We start from the raw sequence: 22,771 nt of genomic DNA on the forward strand, positions 1-22,771 counted from the left end.
GACGCTTACCACCTCCGCTCCTCAGGGCTCATCCCAATACCCTGCACTGGGTGGAGGCGTCTGGGAAGCTCGGGGAGCCCCTGCCGCTGGAGGACCACGACGTCTACTGTCCCTACAGCGCCACGGGCAACGCCACGGTGAGCGCCCCCTGTCCCGCCCCCAGGACCGGGGTAGCGAGCGTCGTCCTCTCCCGGGTGGCGGGTGACGGAGGAGGGACCGGGAGAGCTCGCCTCACGGTCCTTCCCATCCCCAGGGAGAGCTGGTGTACGCCCACTATGGGCGGCCAGAGGACCTGCAGGACTTGCGGGCTCGGGGCGTGGAGCCGGCGGGGCGCCTCCTGCTGGTGCGCTTGGGGGAGATCAGCTTTGCACAGAAGGTGAGGGTCCCTGAATGTGTGATGGAGTGGAGCACAGAGGGTGCAGGGCTGCGGAACGCGAAGACAGGATAGCAGCTTATGGGAAGCTTCTAGGAGGCTGTCAGAAAGAGAAAAGAAAGAACCAAGCGGGTAAGAAAGTGTTGGCGGGAAGCAAAATCAGGAGGTTGGGACGTAGAACAAGCAGGGAAGACTGTGGAACACAGTGAGGTTTGCTGTGCAAAGGTGGGAAGATGACGGTGGGGGATGGGGTGCTTACAGCCTCTCTCTGCTTCATAATAGCAGAGCAGAGGCAGTGCCACTTTAATTTTACTTGCTTCTCCTGCCCTTATAAATTGGTTGTCTCTGCGAGAAGGAGTCTTTTACCCACGTCCCATCCCCAGGTGGCCAGCGCCCAGGATTTTGGGGCCCGAGGAGTGCTCATATACCCTGATTCTGCTGACTTCTCCCAAGACCCACACAAGCTCGGCCTGTCCAGCCACAGGGCTGTGTATGGACATGTGAGTCTGGGACAGCCAGTGGTGGATTCCTGGGGTCCCAAGACTATACCTGCTTGTCTGAGATAAGACTGGTAGGCTACTCTTGGGAACCCGGCTCACAGATTCAGCGTGGACACCCCTTTCCTCACAGGTGCACCTGGGAACTGGGGACCCCTACACACCTGGCTTCCCTTCCTTTAATCAAACCCAGTTCCCTCCAGTCCAGTCCTCGGGCCTCCCTAACATCCCAGCCCAGCCCATCAGTGCCTACGTTGCCTCCCTCCTGCTGAGGTGAGGGGCATGTGGGGACCAGGAGGGGAGGAGAAAGGGAGAGGGAACTAGTTTGTAAAGTCTTTTGGGGTGAACTAGAAAAATCTTTTGGGTGGGCACAGCCTCACGCCCGTGCCTGCTATCCAGTAAGTGCAACTCCAGCTGGGTATCACACACACTTTCTCTGGACACCTTTGAGCAGGACCTAACCTGCACAATTGTCCAAGGCAGCAGGCACATTGCAGAAGTCAAGCTGGAACCAGAGGGTGGGAGGGAAAGAGCGAAGAGGGAGCTCTGGGCTCTTCCATAGCCTCGGCCTCTCTGCCACTTCCAACTCTTTCTACCCCACCCCTCTCCAGGAAGCTCCAAGGCCCTGTGGCCCCCCAGGAATGGCAGGGGCGCCTCCCAGTTTCCCCTTATCGCCTGGGCCCTGGGCCAGGCTTGCACCTAGGGGTCAACAACCACAGGGTCTCCACCCCCATCAGCAACATCTTTGGCTGCATCGAGGGCCGCTCAGAGCCAGGTGTGCTAGCTTGCCCACAGCCTGCAGGAGGGGAGCCATCGCTCATGACCCCAGACTAGAGATGGGGCTGGGGCAGGAGGCCCTGGGGGAGTGGGCAAGAGTGATGCCCAGGGGAGGGGGCAGCAGGGGTTAGTAGGGAAGAAGCCTGCAAGTTGAGGCCGATCTGGTACCAAGGAGGGTGGCAATGAGTAGCTCCCACAGTCAAATCTGTCCAGAGACAGGATGGACAGTTCTTCACAGTAGTGAGTTCCCTAGCATGGAAGGTGAGCAAACATGCTTTGGGTGATGTTATCTCATGAAATGAAGTTCAGGTTAGACAAACGAGTATTTCGAGCCTAACTAGATGCAGATAGTGGTGGGGAATCAATGTGGGTTCTTTTTAAAAATTTTAATGTTTAGTCTTGAGAGAGAGAGAGAGAGAGCGAGAGCGAGAGAGAGAGAGAGAGAGAGAGAGAGGGCATGAGCAGGGGAGGTGCAGAGAGGGGGATAGAGGAAGCAGGCTCCGCCCTGATAGCACAGAGCCTGACGTGAGCCTCGAGCCCATGAGCCGTGAGATCACAAACTGAGCTGAAGTCAGATGCTCAACCGACTGAGTCAGCCAGGCGCTCCCAAATCAAAGTGGGTTCTTGAGCTAAAGAATGTGATATCTACAGTCACTGAGGGAGAGACACAGGGAAGCCTGTGATGTGGCTCAGATGAGAAAGCCAGAGGTTGGGGGGGGGGGGATCAGAGAGAGGGGCAAAGGAGGAAGACCTGTCAGGACTTGTCAAACAGCAGGACATGGCTGACCAGAGAGGTGATGGAATCCCGAATGACCCCAGGCACCCTGCTGAAGGAGCAGGCCATCCAGGCAGGGCCAAGGGGAAGAGGGGCCCTTTCTTTAGGGACAAGAGGGATGGCAGGGCTGGGACTGCAAAGATGTAGGGGCTGGCAAATGGAGACTGATGAGGCCCCTTGAGCACGTACCCTCCCAGGTGCTTTCTGGGTACTGCCCCAAGGATGTGGACCCCAAACCTTCTCTCCCGCAGATCACTATGTTGTCATTGGGGCACAGAGGGATGCGTGGGGCCCAGGAGCAGCCAAGTCCGCTGTGGGGACGGCCATCCTGCTGGAGCTGGTGCGAACCTTTTCCTCCATGGTGAGCAATGGTAAGGTCAGGGCGTGGGCTGGGCAGCTGGGACTGTGGCCCGAGCCAGGACAGGGCAGAGAGGCAGTAAGAAGCACAGGCTAGAGGGTGGCCACTCAGACTTGGGCTCCAAACCTGGCTTCTCCATGTCCCAGCTGCATGGTCCTGGGAAAGTCACTTTACCACCATTTCCCTATCTAAACATGAAAGTAGAATTGAACCTTGAGCAACGCCAGGGTTAGGGGCACTGACCCCTCTGCTCAGTTGAATCTGCATGTAAATGGACCCAAGCATTTCAAACACATGTTCAAGAATCAACTGTAATAATAGTCCTTGGTCTGAGTGAAGCATTAAGCAGAAGACTCCACATGAAAGCAATCTCCATCACTGTTAAACTTGAGTCAGGGCAGATCAGGGGAGGTGGGCTAGGCTGGGTTGGATGGGAGGGAAGGAGGGACCCCAGGGAAGCAGGGCAGAGGAAGACAATGATGGCGTCTTTGCTTGGTCTTCAGCTGAGCCAATGCTCCCAACCCACTCTGCTTCCAGGCTTCCAGCCCCGCAGGAGCCTTCTCTTCATCAGCTGGGACGGAGGGGACTTTGGGAGTGTGGGCTCCACAGAGTGGCTGGAGGTAACGTGAGGTCCAGGGCAGGGAGTCAGGCAGTGGGAAGAGGTGGGGAGGGGGTTAAACTCCACATCCCTCACCCACAGGGCTACCTCAGTGTGCTGCACCTCAAAGCTGTAGTCTATGTGAGCCTGGACAATGCAGTGCTGGGTGAGTGGGGATACTGTGGCCAGCTGGGCCCCCTCTGGTGCACCCTGCCCTTGGGGCCAAGCCTTGAGCCTGGCATCCCTTCTCCTCCCTCTCTGCAGGAGATGACAAGTTCCAGGCCAAGACCAGCCCCCTTCTGATCAGCCTCATAGAGAACATCCTGAAGCAGGCAAGGCCCTGGCCAGGAGCAGGGCATGAAGGGAAGCTTGCGGCGGCCAGGGCCTGACCTGACTGGCGCCCCTTACCTTGCCCCCAGGTGGACTCTCCTAACCGCAGTGGGCAGACCCTCTATGAGCAGGTGATGTCCAACAATCACAGCTGGGATGCTGAGGTGTAAGTTGGGGCAAGGGTGAGGGAGGGCAACTTGTAGGGGAGCCAAACCCACAGAGCACTCCAACCTGCCCACTCCCAGGATCCGGCCACTGCCCATGGACAGCAGTGCCTATTCCTTCACGGCCTTTGCGGGGGTCCCTGCCGTTGAGTTCTCTTTCATGGAGGTGAGACTTCCTGTCCCTGTCCCAGAGCCACAGCCCCTCAGCCTGTCTGCACAAAGACCTGTGTTAGCCCTCACCCTGTTCCGGCAGGATGGCCAGGTGTACCCGTTCCTGCACACGAAGGACGACACGTACGAAAACCTACACAGGGTTCTGCGGGGCCGCCTGCCTGCGGTGGCCCAGGCTGTGGCCCAGCTTGCTGGGCAGCTCCTCATCAGGCTCAGCCACGATCACCTGCTGCCTCTGGACTTTGGCCGCTACGGTGACGTGGTCCTCAAGCACATCGGCAGCCTCAACGAGTTCTCTAGGGACCTCAAGGTCCAAGACACCAACCCTGCTCCTGGCTTCTGGGGGCGGGGGCCGGTATATCCCCTCAAAGTGCTGCCCATTCCAGAGGTGTGGCCCCTCCTCCCCACAATCCTTAGGGTCTAGTGCCCTCTGGCAACCTGGCCCCTTTACTCCTGCCCTAGGCCCCTTAGGCCCCAGCTCACACCCTCCCAACCACACAGATCTTCCCTATCCCAGTATTCTGTTCCACTATACCCCCTAGTCCTGCCAGCCCCAGGGTCCCAGGGTCCCAGGGTCCCAGCCCCATCCCCCATCCTGGCCCCTGCCTCTGGCCCCAGCCTGCGTCATCACCCTCAGGCCCGCGGACTAACCCTCCAGTGGGTGTACTCGGCGCGGGGGGACTACATCCGGGCGGCTGAGAAGCTGCGAAAGGAGATCTACAGCTCCGAGGAGAGCGACGAGCGGCTGATGCGCATGTACAACGTGCGCATCATGCGGGTGAGGCCCCGCCCCCTGCCACGCCCTCTCCCTTTTCCGGTGGCCTGTAGCCGCCCTCCGCAGGCCTTTTCCCTCTTTCAGTCTTTGCCCGGTTCCTGTGGTCCCTGTCCTCTGGGCGCTTCCAGGCCCGGACTGACAGTGCTCACAGACCGGCGAGGCTGGACTAACCACTGAGACAGGCCCCACAAAGTGAAGAAACTGACAGGGAGGGCCAGCCACTTGGCTGACCAATTGGCAGACGGTGTGGCAGAACTGTCCTGCCCTGAGCCCTCCATGATTGTCCACAGTACAGGAGGCACAAGCTTACGGCCCAGGAGGGGCAAAGGCTTAAGAAATTCAGAGCAAAGAGAGCTCTCTTCCTTCTGGTAATAAGAGAGATGAAACCCAGAGAAGCTGCCGGGGGGAGGTGTCACATAAAGTTTTACAGGATCTTGTTTTGACCAATCACTCCTGTTTCGTTTTGAATACTTTGCAACTCACGCTCCATCTCTTCTTCCAACCTCTCCACTTTCTTCCATTTCTTTACTCTAAAAACTCAATCCCACAACCCTTTGATTTCTGGAAATGGAATAAGTAGGGACCGTGGGTGTGGGAAAAAGTCGACAGGACAAAATTCTAAGCAGGACCATCCTCTGTGCGTGTGGTGTGGACAGGGAACCCATAGTGTATGCAGGACCATGGCTTTGGAACACGTCTTTGCTTATATTTCCCTCCTTATGACCTTGCCTGTTTTCCTTGGCACCACTCATTCCTTGTTTCTGTTCCCAAACCCATCCCTCTTGCTCTTTCATCCTTGCTCTTTTCTCCTGATCCCTCTCATTCTTCTCTCTCTTCAGTTTCCTCTCTTCCTCCCCTACTTCCTGACCTATCTCCTCTTCCCTTTGTCCCTTCCACTGAGACACTGCATGGTTCATTCTCATTCACAGATCTTGCTTTAATTCCTGCTGTGCCAGACTCCAGGAACACAAAAAGATACTACTCCCTTCACCCACCCCACCCCCCAAGTTGCCACATGCCCCCCAGGGAATAAAAGGCATCTGTGTGTTAGGGGCATGGCTCAGACTCAGGGCCGGAGAGTAAACGACTCAGGACTTCAGAACCAGCAACACAGCTGGCTCTAGACCAGGGGTTGGTAAACTTTAGCCAGTGGGCCAAATTTGGCCTGCTGCCTGTTTTTTCAAGTAAAGGTTTATGGAAACACAGCCATGTGCATTGATTTTCAGATTGTCTGTGGCTGCTTTTGTGGTAGCTATGGTGGCAAAGCTGAGTGTTTGCAACAGAAACAGTATGGCCTGCAGAGCCAAAAATATTTGCTACTTGACTTTTTGCAGAAAAAGCTTGCTAACCCCTGCTTTAGACTGTGATGTTGGCCTTGAGGAACAAACAGAACTTGGGTTGGTGCAAAAAAAAAGACATTTCAGAGTGGAGAGACCCAGAGTAAGGGAATGACAGTGAGATAAGCCTGACTGTCCTTGGGAGCAGGACATGGACCAGCAGAGCTGGAACAGAAGCCTGTGGAGAAGTAGAAGGGAGAGGTGCACCAAATTGTGGGAGAGAGATTACCTATCAAGGGAAACTTGAATGCCAGGATAAGAAGTTTGGATTTTTAGGGTCTGGGCATCAAGCGAATTAGAAAGGTGTTATGGTGGGGGCAGAGCAGAGTTTTAGGGAGGATTTGGCCAGACTGTACATGGTGAAGAGGGAATGAACAGAGTGACTAAGCTCTGGATGAGGAGTGGTAGTAGATACCACCTGTGGGTGAGGGAACTGTAATAATGGGAGACATTTGGAAGGAAAATGGACAGATGGGGTATTGAGGAAGGGGAGGGGGAAAATGATAGCAGCTGCCGTTTTTTGAGGGCTGCCATGTGTGTGGGTTTTCCTGCATTTTCTCTCACAGGACTCCCCCATATCTTGTGTGGTTGCTAGTACTGTACAAAGATAACTTATCCAAGATAACAGTAAGTGGTGGAGCCAAAATCAGAAACCAGGCAGTCTGAGCTCACCCCACTCACATGAACACACCTTCAGGGCTGAGAGGCACTGGGGAGACCCTGGTGCTCATGAGGGACTGTGGGTGCAAGGGTCAGGTTTTAGAAAAAGTTGGTGCTCACATGTGTATGAGGCTGTGTCCAGGTGCCCCCTACCTGGTGGGGAGGGCCAGAAAGGTGGAAGCCAGGATTTCAGTGGATGATTTTTGTCAAGTAGACTTGGCAATTATCCCCATGAGGTCCTGACTGCAGCCAGGGGCACTGAGGAGCCCTTCCAGAGAAAGATGGAGGACCTGAAAAGATGTGAGCTTGTGAGACCACTCCTAGAGATTCCGATGTTGTTGGGGTGGCACCCACGCGACGGTGATTCTAATAAACAGCCAGGCTTGAAAACCACCGGATTGTAGGTAAGGAGAGGAGCAGAGGGTGGGGGTCCAGCCTTGGGCCTGCCCATAGGTGGGAGCACAAGAAGCCCAGAGAGGCTGGAAGAAAGGTAGGAGAACTGGAGTGAGGCCATCTCAAGAAGGATGATCAGCATGCAAGTTATAGAGGACAGAGTCAGGCACTTCATTAGCGCTGGCCAGTCCCCTTGACCTTTGACTCTAATATGTAGACGCTAGAGGCGGTGAGGGGGAATGACTAGGGTGTAGGAGAGTGAGGAACACCAGGACGATAGACTGTTCTTTAAGGCTTCAGCCGGGTAAGTGAATGGGAGGCGTAGATGCTGGCTTGGAGGTCGGAGGGATAGAAAGGGATATAATCCGAAACACAGTAGGAGGACGCATCCTACCCGGTTGCAGGTGACGTCAAAGAATGGCTACTCCCGATTGGATAGTCAAAGGGAGGTGGGACTTAAAGAAGCTGCTCAGCAATGTTCGCCTAGGTGTGTTTGGCCCCCGCGCTCCAGGGTGAACCCCCAAGCTGACCTGATCCCCTTCTCGGTGCAGGTGGAGTTCTACTTCCTGTCCCAGTACGTGTCGCCGGCCGACTCCCCATTCCGCCACATTTTCCTGGGCCACGGAGACCACACGCTGGGCGCGCTGCTCGACCACGTGCGACTGCTGCGCTCGGGCGGCTCCGGAGACCCTAGAGCTGCCTCCTTACAGGTGCCTCCCGGTCTGAGCTTCCAGGAGAGCCGCTTCCGACGCCAGCTGGCCCTGCTCACCTGGACGCTGCAGGGGGCAGCCAACGCACTTAGTGGGGACGTTTGGAACATCGATAACAACTTCTGAGGTCCGCGGTGGGCTGGACGAGCATATGCCCCTGCCAAGAGCTCCTGCCCTCCCGCTTGAGTGATTTCTAGGTGATGGAGGTGCCTAGTACCACCTCTACCTGCTGACCGATTTTTCATTAGCCTTTCCCGCCCTTGCAAGGGGCCCAGCCAAAATGCCTGCGCACACACCCACACCCCTAGCCCTGAAGTGTAGGAGTAGTTGAGGAGTGCCTTCCACAATGGACCGGCCGTACTGTCAGCTAATCAGAGAGCAGCATCTGCCCTTTCATCATAGCCCTTTACCTTTTGGGAAAGAGGTCCCCTACACCTAGAGACCACTCTGGAAGGTTTCCTAGGTCCTGGGACAGGACCAGTCTAGTGGGAGAATGACTGGAACCATAGCCTGTAGCCAACTGGTGGTCTCTGGTGGGAGAGGCTGGGGTTTGGATCTTAATAAACCACCTGGTGGCATCTGTTGTTTATAAGCACCTTTATACTTCTTCCTCACCCTCACTCTACCCAATCCTCCCTCCCTTGAGACAGGGACGGGTTGGGCAGAGGGGCCAAAGAGGATGCAAGTAGGAATGGTGTCTTCATGGGGAAAACTGAGCTGTTCTGTTACCTGAGGAAGGAAGCTGTCTAAGGAAATAAAGAGGGCCCTTCTCCAAAGACCATCGAGGGGTGAAGAGCTCGCTTCTGCTGAGACCAGAGATGGATACATTATTTGTAGGGCCTCTTGTTCAAAAGGTATGAACGACCCTTTTTCCTTCCCACAGTCTTTCAACCTGTATGGTGGAATTTAACTTGCTACTTAATGTCCAGATCTTCAGACGGAAATGCCCTGGGGCAGATCCCCATAGGCACTCAGGGCTCTGTTCCACAACTTGGTAGGGATGGCGCACATGCCAGACCCTGACTGTGACCTGGAGACTCCCTGTGCCTGGTCAGGCCCTGCTGGGAAAGGAGGGTAACAGCTGTCTCTGGGTGGAGACAGGGAGCTAGCAGGTAAGAATCTGACCAGGGGCAGCAAGATCCCCAGCACATCCTCCATTGTCCCATCGGACTGTGCTTCCAAAATATAAATTCAGACAAGATCGGGCGCGTTCAGGGTGGTATGGTCATAGACCCCAAAACATAAACTAAAAGGCAGAATCAATTAAGAATTTCAAGTAGGTGACCACAGAGCATTAACTCCCAAACACGGGGCCTCCTGAGCATGGGGCCCTGGGAGACTGCAGGGGTCACACACACCTGTTAGATTTGCCCACCCTGGTGCAGCCCCTCTGAAAAACAGTGTGGAGGTTCCTCAGAATATTAACAATAGAACTCCCCTATGACCCAGCAATAGCACTGCTAGGAATTTACCCAAGGGATACAGGAGTGCTGATGCATAGGGGCACATGTACCCCAATGTTCATAGCAGCACTCTCAACAATAGCCAAATCATGNCAATAAACTATTTAAGAAAAAAAAAAAAAAGATTCACCCACCCTGGGACTTCTCTCCCCGTGGGTCCCCTTTGACCAAAGGGGTCTTTGTCCAGCAAGGTAGAAGCTGCAGGAGGGCAGGGGAGTGTAAGTGCTGTCAGCACCACTTTACCTTTAATCACATCTCAGGAGGCGGCAGCCCTGGCCCTCACTCCCAGGGCAGCTGCATAAATCCTAGGGCCTGTGTCTGGGCTACTCGGTCCTCTTGATGTGGACAGGTCCTACCCTGCTCCTCAGGACGCTGGGGAGTGAAGGCCTCTTAGTGTACAGCTTGCGATCCCCCAGGCCCCGGGTTCCAGGATGAAACTTCCCCCTCTTGAGCACCCTGAGCCTGACTTGGTGGGTTCTCAGGAGTCTGGACTAGGGTTAGACCCTTCTCAACTATTTGCTTCTCTGACATAATATCCACAACAAATTTCCCAAAGTGGTTTCTCAGCCCTTCACCTTGTCCAGAATACCAATCTGGAAAAGAGATGTTACTGTCCTAATCCCCAAAACCTGTGAATGAATGTTACCTTGCCCAACAAAAAAGGACTTTTTGGAGGTGATTGGGTTGAGGATCTTGAGGGGGGGAGTGTTTTGCGCTGAAATGTGCTCCCCCCCCAAATTCCTATGTTGAAGTCCTAACTTCCAATATCTCAGTCTGTGTTTGGAGATGGGCCTTTAAAGATGTGATTAAGTTCTTGGGGGCGCCTGGGTGGCTCAGTTGGTTAAGCGTCCAACTTCGGCCCAGGTCATGACCTCACAGTTTGTGGATTCGAGCCCCGCATTGGGCTCTGTGCTGACAGCTCAGAGCCCAGAGCCTGCTTTGGATTCTGTGTGTATCTCTCTCTCTGCCCCTCCCCTGCTTCCACTCTGTCTCTGTCTCTCTCAAACTTAAATAAAACATTAAAAAAAAAAGAGGTGATTAAATTCAAATGAAGCCATTAGAGTAGACCTAAGCCAATCTGATCAGTGTCCTTGTAAGAAAATTGGACACAGAGAGACATCAGGGATGTGCACACAGAGAGGAGAGGTCATGTGAAGACATGGCGAGAAGAGGGCAATCTGGGAGCCAAAGAGAAGGTTCCAGAGAAACCAAACCTGTTGACACCTTACTCTTGAACATCTAGCCTCTGAACTGTCAGAAAATTAATTTCTGTTTAAGCCCCCACCATCTGTGCAGCCCTAGCAAACTAACAGGGAGATTATCCTGGATTGAGGGAGAGGGGGGATGTCATCAATAGGGTTCTTCTAGAAGGAGGCAAGAGGATCAGAGACATGACAACAGAAGCAGAGAACAGATGGAGTCTGTCTTAACATTATCTTGCTGATTTTTCTCCCCAGTCAACGATCTGCCAGTGTCACTGGCTGTCCCTCTTCCTTTCTTCTCCCTTGCCCTGCATCTGATAGAGGGCTGGACACCTACCTTTCAAGGATCCTATTCTTTTCCTGTGCCTTAGTTTCTCCTGCCTGGTTGTGTTGAGGTTATGTCAGGCAATCCCATTTTCCCCAGTCTTGCCAGGGACCTTGGTGTTTCTGATCCACAGGAGTTGAAGTCATAAAGGAAGAGACAAAAGCAGATAAAGGGTCAAAAAGGCAGAAAAGGATTCTGGGTACTGGAAACATCTAGGAAACCCTGGCAAGAGGCTCTGATAGCTCAAGAATATGAGACTAGATGGGACATCTGGGTGGCTTGGTTAAGCGTCCGGCTCTTGGTTTCAACTCAGGTCATGATCTCACAGTTTCATGAGTTTGAGCCCCATGTTGGGCTCTGCACTGGCAGCGGGGAACCTGCTTGGGATTCTCTCTCTTTTTCTGCCCCTCCCCCACTCCGTTCCTCTCAGAATAGAAATAAAACTTAAAAAAAAGAAAGACTGAAACTGTATGTCTACAGTGGGTGGGATTAGGCAGGATTTGATTCTTTGTAATTTGAGTACATCAGTTTAGGGACAGGACCCTTTGTTAGAGGTAAAGGGGACATTAAAAAAATTGTTTGCCCAATTCCCTCATTTTAGAGGTAGAAATAGAAGCTCAGAGAAGTTCAATGACTTGCTCAAGGCCACACAGTTTTTCTGGTGCAGCACCAGGATTAGAACCCTCACTGGGCCCCTTCACTGCCCCTGGGCTCCCAGGTCCCCTGGGGATGGGAGGAGGAACTGGAGGAATGAAGTGGGAAGAAAGGGGCTTGTTCCCTATGTTTCTCAGTTTAAATTTCAAAAATTTATTCAATTTGGAAAATGAATACAAATCCCTGGGTAGTTGGGGAGGGAGGCTGGGCAGGAAGAAGAAGGTTAGGAGTTGAGGCAAGGCATGAGCATCACAGTGGCTGTCTCATGTGCACATCCACGTCTCTGCCCCAGGAGGTGGGTGGAAGTTGAGCAGGGAGCTCAGGTCCGAAGGAACACCATGGTGAGGAGGCCTGGAGGGGGAGGACAGAAGAGCAAGACCAAATGAGCAGCCTTGAGGCTCTGCTAGCCTTCCTCGTGGCCCCCATCTCCCTAGCCACTACTGCTCACCCAAGATGTAGGCCGCCACCAACTTCTGTCCCAGGGAGACGTGCAGAATTTGGGGCAGCTGGCTGCCAAGTTCATCCTGGAGTGGAAGCAGCAGGAAGGCCACGGAGACTATGCCGGTCAGCAAGAAGAGGAGGAAGGAGCTGGTGGCCAGTTGCGGATGGGGGTCTGGGAAACAAGCCTGGCTCATCAGAAGCTCCAGCCCCCCTCCTGCCCAGCCCACCGTCCCCAGGAAGGAGGCTGGAGATTGGAGGTGTGTCTATTTTTTATTGCCTTCCAAGGGGCATTCTGCAGGTGTCCTCTCCTCCCTGGAGCCTCTGTCCCAACAATCACAAGAAACCCTCTATCCTCTGGTCCCTCAGCATTTTTTTTTCCTATTCACCCTGTCTTCATTACTGGCTCCTGTGGACATGTTTGTCAGGCAAGAACTTTATCTCCCATATAGAGCCCACAACTTGGTACAGCACAGTGGTTCAGTATGCGTTTCATATTGAACTGAACTAAGCTGGCACATGATAGGAAGTACTGAAGTTAGAGCCAAGGGAGAACTTTTCCCTCTAAGTAGAAGCCAGAAACCAGAAACCACGAAAAACTACAAAAGTCTGTGTTTTGCTTAACCTCATATAAAATCTTAGCTTCTAGGAATGCTTCTACCAAAACGCAAAAGACTGAACCAGAAGACCCCTTCCACTCCAAGTGGGTGCATCTCTAGGGTAATGCTCAAGAACTCAAGAATTCCCATCCCCCAACTCACTCTCGGGGAAGTGTCTGGCCGTGGATGGTGCTGTCCAGGAAGGAGGCCCTGGGTGGGGCGTTGGGTCAGGCTGTCCCTGAAGCTCAAGGGGGTAGGCTGGGGCCCTCAGAATCGAGGTGATGTCCTTGCGCCCCACCACTCGACCCTCAGCTCCTTCCTCAGACAGCTCAATGCGGAAGCGGTCCTGGACCTCATAGTGGCTGGGAATGGGGGCCACGTGGCGAATCACACTGGTCCCAAAATAGGAGAGAGGCCCATTGAGAGGAAGTGAGTGACAGGAAGTGATCCAAGTGGATCCAGGCCCCACCTCCCAGGAGCCTTTCCCTTAGGGATGCTGACAGAGGTGGGGAAAAAGGTTGAAGAGGACCAGGTCTGAGCCATAGGGGACGGGTGCGGTAATTCTGACAACGGTGGCAGCGACCCCTGGCTTCCACGAGTCCCCTCAACCCTCCCAACTCACATGTCAATGCAGGACTGAGGTTTCACGTATCCTTCTGCGTCAAACACCGTGTATTTGGCAGGTGCTGTGCACAGGACTGAGGGATAAAGGCATACACAGACCGATTTGCTTTAGAGACCCTACACAAGCTTGCCCAGGGAGGGACACTAGAGTCCCTCTTGCCTCTACCCCAGGGAAGGACATGACTCTTACAGTCTGCCAAGGTTGGATATCTGACCCTGCTCATCACACTCCTCCAGCCCACACAGCCCCCCAGTGTCTTGGCCCCAGACCCAGAACCCTAGCATGAGGCGCCCATCCATTCACCTCGGAAGTGAAGCGCTGCTCCCGTGGGGTTATAGAGGGTCAGCAGCTGCCGGGGTCCACTCCGCTGGTCCGCTCTGAATACTAGGTCCGGGGGAAAGACGAGAACCGGGACAAGTCCCGAGGGAGGAGGGGCGCCCCGGGACCCCCGCGCAGGAGCCCCCGGGCCCACCAGCTCCTGGTCCTGGGGCGCCCCACGGCGCATGCAGGCTGTGGACGGTGGGACATCCGAAGGCAGAGCCCAGGGGACAGGGCCTGGAATCTAGAGCTGTTGAGCGAGAGAGGAGAAAGGAATCGAGATGAGATCGGGGGACAGGGCCTGGTCTGATGCTGCCGCTGCCGCGTCGGAAATCCGCTAGATGAGGCTCCCCGAGACCAGGCCCAGTCCCCCCAAGCCCTTCCCCTCTCTTGCTCTGTGCGGGTCTCTTTCGGCCCCGCCTCAAGTCCCACCTCATAGCCACGCCCACCCCATAAACCCTGCCCCTAACTGCTCCCAACCCCGGCCTCGTCTCCAGGCCCGGCTCCGGATCTCCAAAAGCCCCGCCCGCCCCGCTGCAAGCCCCGCCCCTTCCGGGCGTCCCTGCTCTCCGGCCAGACCTGGGCTGCCGCAGCACCCCGTCCGGAACCGCCCTTTCTCTAGCTCACCGGAGATTTTTATGTAAGTGCCTCCGATCCCTCCCTGAGCTCGGCCCGCAGCTGCTTCGTGCCTCAGCCTCCAAACAGCCGCTCGTGCTGTAAGGCTTACCCTCTGGTCACTGCACCTGCCAATCAACTTGTGGCCGGACTGAGGCTGCCATCTTCCCGAGACCATTTCTACACTTCCGCCGTACAGTCTCTGTCATTGGCTAGGGAGGCCTCGTTTCCGCCGTAAGCATACGTCCATTGGTGTACTTAAAGACGTGATTCGCTTGATCCCGGTGGCGTGAAACATTACGGGCGTCTCCGGCTCTAATGCTGGAGCTCAGGGGTAGCGGACGGGGACCCCAGCAGGCTGGAAGCCTTGCTTTGTTCCTCCCTCCCCACTGAGACCTACAACTCACTAGAGTCAGCATCCCGCAGGGAAGCCCTCTTTCTTTACTTTAATTCCAGGCTTTCCTAGAAGCCTCTGCAGCAATCATAGCCGTTTTCCATAGTACCAGTTGCGAGGTTACTTCCAGTTGGACTCGGATCGAGACAGGGAAACTGAAGGCATCCCATGAAAAAAAAGCCATCCACCCCCACCCGCATTGCTTCTTTTCTGACTTCTATTCTTGATAGGACCCGCATCCCCACCCCACTCTACACAAATCTCCTAATGCAAAACACATGTCCTCCTTGTAAGGGACAAAGAGATAATGATATCTTTGATGTCTTCCAGAACAGTAGGCGATATCTAAAGAATGAATGACCCGGGAGAGCCATCATGTGCATATTCCAGACCACTGGCACCCAATATCTCCAAGACCCCAGGCTTCATGGAATGAGTGGCTTATGAAGGACATCTGCACCCTGTCCTTGTTCTAACCAGTTCCTGGATGCCTGAGAGGACATGTGCACAGAGCACAATCACCAGTAAAACCCCAGACTCCAAGAAAAGATGAAACTTGTGGCCTTTTCCTTTCCAAGTCTCCTAGACGCCCAGTACGTATCTCTCTATCTTCAATAAACTGCCAGCTCATGTTTGATTTGTATCCTGCACGAAGCCAAGGACCCTTTTGGCTGGGTCTGCAGACCCAGCCGGCCTGCATCAGGATCTCAGCCCACGCCTCCTCTCCTGAGTTTCCCTTTCCTTCATGGGACTCAGATCACCCACATTTGCACAATAAAGTAGGATTTACCAACCCTGCCACTTGCATCATCCCACTGAATCTTAACTCCTTTCACAGATGAAATAGCCTCAGTAAGGTGAAGAATCTCACCCTAGGCCACACGATTGGTTAGCAGTAGAGCAAAAAGAAAGTTCGTTTTATCTCAAAGCCATCCCTGAGCACCCCATCAAATGTAGAATCCCCCCCCCTTTATACTTTTAGGCTGTTTTCTTCATAGCATGGTTTCACCTGACACCATGGTTATCTTTATTTCTATTTTTAAAGTTTATTTATTTTTGAGAGAGAGAGAACAGGGCAGGGGGCAGAGAGAGACTCCCAAGCAGTCTCTGAACTCACAAACTGTGAGATCATGACCTGAGCCAAAATCAAGAGTCAATTGACTCTTAACTGACTGGGCCACCCAGGTGCCCCAACACCATGTTTATTTTATTGTGTATTTCCACTCCATTAGAATGTACTCTCCTCCCCATAAGAGCAGAGACTTTGTTTTGTTTTCTGGTTTATTCCACAGTGCTTGGCATTTGGACTGAACAAATGAATGAGTGACTAAGATGAACTTTGAGCTGAGATCTGATTGAAGTTAGGAAATGAACTATGATAAATCAGTGGAGAGAATTCTGGATAGAGGGGATGGCAAAGGCAAAGCCCCCAACCAGAAGGGTACTGAAACTGGTCATGGAGTCACCGAGAGTGGAAAAGCACTTGCAAAGGAGACAATAGTCAGAGATGAGATGAGGTGGGGGGCTGGATACAGATTACCTAGAGCCCCAGAGTCTACATACAGGAGGACTTTGGCTTTTATTTTGAGACTAATGGGAAACTCTGGGTGAGGTTTTCTTTATCTCTTTTTTAATAGCTTTATTGAGATATCTTAGACATATAAAAATTGTATATATTTAAGGTATACTGATATTTGGATTTATGTACACAATGTGAAAAGACCACAATCAAGCTAATTAACATGTCCATCCCCTCTACATAGTTACCAATGCATGTGTATTTATTTTTTTATGTCTTTATCTTGAGAGACAGAGACAAAGACTGAGTGGGGGGAGGGGGAGCAGAGAGAGAGGGAGACACAGAATCTGAAGCAGGCTCCAGGCTCTGAGCTGTCAGCACAGAGTCCGATGTGGGGCTCGAACCCACAAACTGTGAGATCATGACCTGAGCCGAAGTCGGATGCTTAACCGACTGAGCCACCCAGGCGCCGCTGTGTGTGTGTGTGTTCAGAATGTGGGAGAGTTTTGGGGTGCCTGGGTGGTGCTGTTGGTTAAAGGGCTGACTCTTGAGCTGGCTCAGGTCATGATCTTGAGGTCATGAATTGAAGCCCAGCATTAGGTTGTGTGCTGAAAGTGCAGAGCCTGCTTGCTAGAGATTCTGGCTTTCCTCATTGCCCCTTCCCTGCTTGTGCTCCTGTCTCTCCCTCTCAAAATAAATACATAACTTAAAAAATATATATATACGTATATATATATGTATACACACACACACACACACATATATATATGAGTTTTGAGCAAAGGGGTGACAAGGTCTTACATTCTTAAAAGATTGTTCTGTTATAGTAAACATCTATTGAGTTTAACAAATGAATGAATTCTCTTAGATGGACCCCCAAACCATAGAAATGGAGATGTGACCCCTTCCTCAGTCAAGAAACATTTATTTGGATAAGAAAGAAGTCCCTAGGCCTAGGGCTGGGAAGCTGACCTGGGTTTCAGGACTGGGACCCAGCAGCCCGGACAGGTTGGGAGGGGCACTTCCTCTTGCTGAGATTGGTGAGGATCTGGTCCTGGTTGGGCCGGTAGAGAACCACGAAGCTCTCTGGAGGAAGGGTGGGACCTCTGTTCTCTTCCACCTGGCCCATCATCAGATAACTGACTCCTGGGGGAGGGAGGGAGGGATTGAGAGTGTGTTATTGAGACCTTGTAGATATACCTCCTCATCAGAGTCCTTCAGTTTCTATGATTTTCATGAGGCTAAGTCCTCCTCCCCATTTGCCCACATCTGTTACCTTTCTTCATAGGGGGGCACTGCTTGCAGGGCACATAAAACTTCAGGGGGGTGTCAGTGATTGGAGAAGGCAGGTCCAGACCTCCGGTTTTGTAAGCACCAATGAGACTGACAGTGACAGTGAGGCCCTCTCCTGGGCCCCGAACCATGGACTTCACTGTTGCGGTCACCACTGTGGGAGAGTGGGGGTGAATGGTGAGGAGAGAGGAGGCCGATTCAGGTCTGGAACCAGGAGGAGGGACTTTGAGGGCAGGAGGGGCAGGTGAAAACTGCTGGACAAGCAAAGCTGGGAGATGGAGCTTCTTACCCAGGTTGCTGGTACAGAAGTTGCTCTGCAAGGTTCCTGTCCGGCGGCACTGCTTTGGGCAGGGGACACTGGGCACATCTAAGAGGGAGGAGGGTGTGGTTTGTGGAGGGCGACCCATGTGGCACGTAGGAAGTGTCACTTTCCCCATAACGGCCTCATTGATATGAATTCATCCCAAGCTCTTTCCAGCTTTGGGCCCCAGCACCCAGTACCAGACATGAGTTTGGAGGAGGCACCGGTGAGTTACACATGAATGAATGAATAAGTTCAGAAAGGAGGTCTTTGAAACAGCTGCCTTCAGTCTGTGTCCCCTTCCTCCCCCTTCCCAGACTCACCGGGCCCCCCAGGAGTTGCCTGAGCCTCAGACGAGGCTTTTGGTTTCTCCTCAGACGGGAGTCCGGGTTTAGGGCCCGGGCTGAGGAGTTGGGTACCCGACTGGGCGTCCTCCCCAGGGCTCCGAGTCTGCTCTTCCTTGGCAGCACCCCGCGGCAGGGTCTTGTAGGAGGCGGAGAAGCCATCGGCCGTGACACTGAGGTCAGAGACGAACTGGACGAGGAGCTCGTTTCCTTCGGAGGAGATGGGACTGCGGGTGGCGGGGCAGCGGGGGAAGCGTCAGGCGGGCCTTGTGATCTCTGCCCTGGGTTGGCTGTACCAGCTTCCAGACTTCGCAGGACCTATTCGCCTCTGGATCCCCGGACCACTTTTGCCTGGCTTCCAACCTAGCTCCGCCCACTCGCTTGGGGCTCCCGGGTTCAGATCCTGCCTCTTCAGCTAAGCCTGGCCTTTCCCAACCGCTGCGAGGTTCCCGCCACTGTCTCCCCTAGGGAGTTGGAGACGCCGGGACCCACAGCCCACCCAGGTTCCGCCCCCTCACCCCGGGGCGGTGTCGCCGCAGAACTTCCCCAGCCTCTTGGCGTCGTCGCTCACTGCTCCGTTGAAAACGCTGACCGAGTCATAGCGGCAGTAGGTGTCGGGCTCCAGGTCAAACTTCCCGAAGGTCAGCGAGATCACCTGGCCGCGGGACCCAGGGCGGCTTGAGGGCGCAGAAGCCCTGCCCCTCTGGCCTCCTGCACCCCGCGTTGCCTCCGGGAACCCGGAAGCTCGTGGCAGCTTCCTCTCCCCCCACTCCCGCGTCGCCTGGAGACTCCCCACCCCCAGAGCATTCACCACTACTCGGAGGATCACACACCCAGAGGAACCTTTCAGTGGCGTCTGTCGCCGTCGTCGGCAAGGTCTAGTCCTGGCTCATTCTCAAGGAACAGACCTAGCATACACCTCCACCGCCACCACATACACACCTACACACACACACACAAACACCGTTTATATATCAGCATCGTGTACCTCACTCTCGTAAGACCGTCACAGGTGTAATTTTACATTTTTGTTTGTTTGTTTGTTTGTTTGAGTGCAAGCAGTTCTGGGTCTGTTTTTGCTCCCCACCAGCGCGAGCTCACTGGTCGGGACATAGCAGATGGTCAGTTAATCTCTACTGACTGCCTGCTGGAGGACGCCGCCTGTGTCCCCGAGGGCAGCCGGGGCAGGGGGTCGGTACCTGGTCCGGGGGAGCGATGATGTGCCAGGAACAGCTGATGCCCGGGGGGTAATCGGACTCTGGCCAGTTGGGCGTGGTCAGGGTTCCCTGGGCCTTCTCCAGCCGCCCCCCGCAAAATTGGTGCTCTGGGGAGGGGAGAAAGGAGTGGGGGTGGGAGGCGGTGGAGACCCTCGGTCAGCTCGAGGAGAGCTCTGTGCTGGAAGCTCGGACGGTTGTGTCTCAGCGTGAGGGGATGAGAAGGGTAGGAAAGAGGGGGTTTGGTTAGCAGAGAGGGGGCTTGGAGGACCAGGGCTCAGGGGAGTCTTGGACCGCCTGGCGCCCAGGCGGGCGGTGGAAGGGGAAGGACTTGGCTGGACACGCTCCCTTCTCGCCCCTCCCCCTGACCCGCGGCCACCTCGCTCCTCTTCCCCTGGGAGATCCCATCTCCCCGGCCTGGCGGAAAAGTCCCATTTGCAGGCTGGGGAGTCCTCACGCTGTGAGGGCTCCCTCAAATTAGGGCACAGCCCCAGGGGCCTCTTGGGCGAGGTCCCTGCCTTAAACATTTTAGGGGAGACTTATACCGCCAGGAGGGGGTGATGGGACCGCAATCGGGAGCCCCGGGTGGGTGTAGGGGGCTCCAGGTCGGGGGAACCTAGTCCCCCAGCCCGGGGATGCCCCCTCGCGCCCGTCTGAGGGAGCCCGATTGCGGACGGGGGCGGGCAGTTACTCACCGTCCCAGTAACCCCAGGCCGCCCATTCCACCCGCGGGTCGGTGACCCATTTCCGCCTCGCGCCTGGGGGGGGCCCTGGAAGAGGGGATGGGTGGGTGCGGGAGGGGCGAGAGAAGACGGGGAGGAGGGACTGAAGGGACAGTTAGTGAGGAAAAAGGGTAAGGCAGGTAATGGGGGCCCTAGGCTCNGGGGCCAGGAGAGGGGGAAGGCGGAGGTGAGGGAGGTCTCACCAGTGCCGGAGGTGGCCCGCCCGCTGTACCAGAGCAGGAAGCCTCGTCCTCCCGTGCCCTCGTCTGCAGTCATCCTCAGGGTCACCTGGTTGCCGGGGACGACTAAGGGCGCTGGCCGGAAGGTCCCGCAGAAGCGTCCAAGCCGCTGGCCAGAGGTTCCAGACCCGGCAAAGACCTCCAGAGCATCGTAACGGCAGGCAGGGTGCAGCTCCAAGTCAAAGACTCGGAAGGAAAGGGACACAGTCTGGCCCTCAGGAACCTGAAACAGGGAGCAGGGGAGAGGACTCACAAAGTCAGGCCACACATAAACCAGGCAGAGGGTATCTCCCTTTCCCCAAGCTTTTCATACAGAAAATGGGCCTGAACAAGAAGGGACTCCATTAGGGAGCAGAGCAGAGGGCCTGGGCTCTGCAGCAGCTTGTGGCTTGCCCAAGGGAAAAGCCCTGAGGGTTGTGGAGAGATTCCAGGGCCAGAAATGAAATTAGGAGTGAAGAGCAGGCCTTGCGTTAAGGTGTGAGGACACTTTGCTACATGTTACTGTGGGCACTGCTGCCATCAGTGAAGAGGGGAGGGGGCCTGGACTTCACTGGGAGCAGTGGTGCAGGGAGAAGGGGGCAGGCGCCCAGCGGACTCGGGTTCCCTTAGCAGTCAGGCCTTGGAGACTTCAACAAGGGCATAGCGATGAGAGGGGCCCTCTTACTGTTATTGTCCAGATGCATTCCTTATTGGGGGGGTAGAGGTTGGGGAAACCCTCACTTGCCACGTAACCAGACTCTCCGGTCACCTCCCCTCCACACAGGAACACAGGTCTGGAGAACAGAAGAGGGGTGGGCCATGAGTGGAGGAGATTATAGGGTAATGAGGGTGGGTCAGGGAGGGAGGCCAGGAGGATGCAGGAGAAAGGGGACCTGGGGCAGCTCCAGCCAGCCAGGCTGGGATTGAGAGGATCAGGGACATGTGGGGCCAGCAACTTGGCTGTCTCTCCAACACCCCCACCCCCCACCCCCACCCCAACANTCCACAGGCCTTTCCTTACTCTCCCCCCCTCGCCCTGCCTGGCAGACAGGGACAGGAGCCGCCTAACTACTTCCAGATGTGGACACAGCCACGAGGCCATGGGGGGGGAGGGGGCGGGGAGATGAGAAGCAGCAGCGATGGCCCTCATATTGAACCTGGAAACCAGGGTCCCCCAGCTCCCAACCTTTGCCCTGCTCCTCTTCCTGCTAACTACTTGAGTATCTGATTCCCAAGTCTCCCATTCACTTCCCCCATTTCCCCCATCATCTCTAATTCCCTCCTGGAATCTAGATGTCCAGCTACCAGGCAAGTTGAAGGTCTTGGAGCTCTCAGCTTTCATGGGGGTCCAAGGGTCTGGGCAGATTGGGAGACTTAGAGGGCAAAGGGTGGAGGAATGGTGGCCAGTGGTGACCCGCAGGAGACAGGGGTCTTACAGCAGGGAGGGAGAACTTGGGGGCTAGGGGTGGGTGGGGGCTGTGGGAGATCTGGGGGGTGGTGTGTTAGTGAAAGAATCTACAGGATCCACAGGAAAACCCCCAGGAATCAGGGCTTTTGAAGCCCACTCAAGCTATCTGGAAGGTGCCAAGAGACCTACCTGGTGTAGTTGGGGGTCTGGCCCTGGGTGAAAGGCAGCAGGGCCCAGGCAGTGAGGAGGAGCCCCAAGAGGGAGGCAGTGGCAGCAGGCAGCATGGCTGGGGGGAGAGGCGCTGGGGTCCTCGAGACTGAGGCAGCAGCTGAGTTTAGCAGCGGCGGCAGCAGCAGCAGCAGGGATAATCAGTGCCAGATGAGGCAGCCTCGGGTGTGTGGGCGTGGGGACTGGCCAGTGGGGCGGGCGGTGGGGAAGGCGGGACAGGGAGAATGTAGTCGGGACAGTGGTGAGTCCAGGGGCCTCTCTAGGTCCTGGACACATAAATATTGACCTAACTAGGGGGTGGAGCAACGAAGGGCAGAGGGAGCATCAACCCTCAGCTGTAATGCAGGCATCAAGTAATGTCATCTTGGAAGCCTGCTCTGTCCAGTCCCTGAGTATCCTGTGAACACAGCCTCTGGTCCTTTCTTATGATCCTCCCCATGCCTGACTCCTCAGCACCCAGAGAAGTCCTTCCCTTGACTACCAACATAAGTCACTCACCCCCTTCCTGACCACCCCCTGCTCCAGCTTATTTTCTGCCTCAAATTTCTACTGTCTTCTTTGCATCCCTGGGCCAGACTAGGCCAAGGAGAAAATTCCTTCTGCTCACCCATTTTCCCTCCTGAATACTTGGAGGTATGGAAGCGGGTTAGATGTGAATAAAGGGAGCATCCCCCTTATTGAGGAGGAGGATGGAGTAGAAAGTGAGGGAAAGGAGTGTTTACCTGGAAGGTAAACAGAAGAAGGGGAGGAGGGTGCTGACTTCATAGCGGCCAAGGTCAGAAGCAAGTGGCCTCCTAAGGATGGGAGTAAGACTGACAGACAAAGGATCTGTAAGGGACCCAAATAGCATATGTTGACTGCATTGTTCCAGAAGGTGGGATTTGGACTTCCAAGTCAAGAAGCCAGGACCACTCTTGGGAGTGGGAGGGGCAAGTGAGCTGAAAGATTTGGGTGGTCAATTTGGCAGCAGCTG

General features: G+C 54.9%; 3 protein-coding genes and 1 long non-coding RNA gene across 7 annotated transcripts in view; 2 read left to right on the top strand and 2 right to left on the bottom strand.

Moving 5' to 3' along the window:
• TFR2 (transferrin receptor 2) overlaps positions 1–8,510 on the top strand; it is a 14,181-nt gene extending 5,671 nt beyond the window's left edge. The window contains exons 5-18 of the mRNA XM_077758572.1: positions 2–137; positions 254–376; positions 757–873; positions 1,004–1,143; positions 1,482–1,645; positions 2,674–2,793; positions 3,318–3,400; positions 3,481–3,544; positions 3,643–3,710; positions 3,798–3,874; positions 3,954–4,038; positions 4,126–4,353; positions 4,681–4,821; positions 7,760–8,510. Coding sequence (XP_077614698.1) covers positions 2–137; positions 254–376; positions 757–873; positions 1,004–1,143; positions 1,482–1,645; positions 2,674–2,793; positions 3,318–3,400; positions 3,481–3,544; positions 3,643–3,710; positions 3,798–3,874; positions 3,954–4,038; positions 4,126–4,353; positions 4,681–4,821; positions 7,760–8,044 — 1,831 coding nt within the window. The 3' untranslated portion in view covers positions 8,045–8,510. The remainder of the gene's footprint in view (position 1; positions 138–253; positions 377–756; positions 874–1,003; positions 1,144–1,481; positions 1,646–2,673; positions 2,794–3,317; positions 3,401–3,480; positions 3,545–3,642; positions 3,711–3,797; positions 3,875–3,953; positions 4,039–4,125; positions 4,354–4,680; positions 4,822–7,759) is intronic.
• A 3,181-nt stretch (positions 8,511–11,691) lies between these two features.
• MOSPD3 (motile sperm domain containing 3) lies at positions 11,692–14,355 on the bottom strand. 4 transcript variants are annotated; one of them, XM_077758602.1, is made up of 6 exons: positions 14,270–14,355; positions 13,528–13,792; positions 13,222–13,297; positions 12,762–12,991; positions 12,011–12,175; positions 11,692–11,913 (listed from the first exon to the last, which is right to left on the bottom strand). In XM_077758602.1, exons 2-6 carry the CDS (start codon positions 13,727–13,729, stop codon positions 11,882–11,884), a joined length of 705 nt encoding a protein of 234 aa, XP_077614728.1. In that variant the 5' UTR covers positions 13,730–13,792; positions 14,270–14,355; the 3' UTR covers positions 11,692–11,881. The 4 variants fall into 4 exon arrangements, with proteins under 4 accessions (XP_077614728.1, XP_077614731.1, XP_077614730.1 ...); XM_077758605.1 differs by lacking the exon at positions 14,270–14,355 and adding an exon at positions 14,170–14,189; XM_077758604.1 differs by lacking the exon at positions 14,270–14,355 and adding an exon at positions 14,023–14,064.
• On the top strand, positions 14,055–15,352 carry LOC144227096 (uncharacterized). The gene is made up of 2 exons (XR_013333854.1): positions 14,055–14,182; positions 14,882–15,352. It is a non-coding gene; the product is annotated as an uncharacterized LOC144227096 (long non-coding RNA).
• Positions 15,353–16,979: 1,627 nt separating this feature from the next.
• PCOLCE (procollagen C-endopeptidase enhancer) lies at positions 16,980–21,963 on the bottom strand. The gene is made up of 9 exons (XM_077758606.1): positions 21,760–21,963; positions 20,848–20,956; positions 20,148–20,406; positions 19,208–19,332; positions 18,527–18,663; positions 17,988–18,235; positions 17,653–17,730; positions 17,347–17,517; positions 16,980–17,216 (listed from the first exon to the last, which is right to left on the bottom strand). The coding sequence occupies exons 1-9, from the start codon at positions 21,852–21,854 to the stop codon at positions 17,050–17,052; spliced, it is 1,389 nt and encodes a 462-aa protein (XP_077614732.1). The 5' UTR covers positions 21,855–21,963; the 3' UTR covers positions 16,980–17,049.
• Between the last annotated feature and the right edge of the window lie 808 nt (positions 21,964–22,771).

Source organism: Crocuta crocuta, unplaced genomic scaffold (genome assembly GCF_008692635.1).
Source record: "Crocuta crocuta isolate KB4526 unplaced genomic scaffold, BGI_CrCroc_1.0 scaffold273, whole genome shotgun sequence".
In the NCBI taxonomy this organism is placed as follows: Eukaryota; Metazoa; Chordata; class Mammalia; order Carnivora; family Hyaenidae; genus Crocuta; species Crocuta crocuta.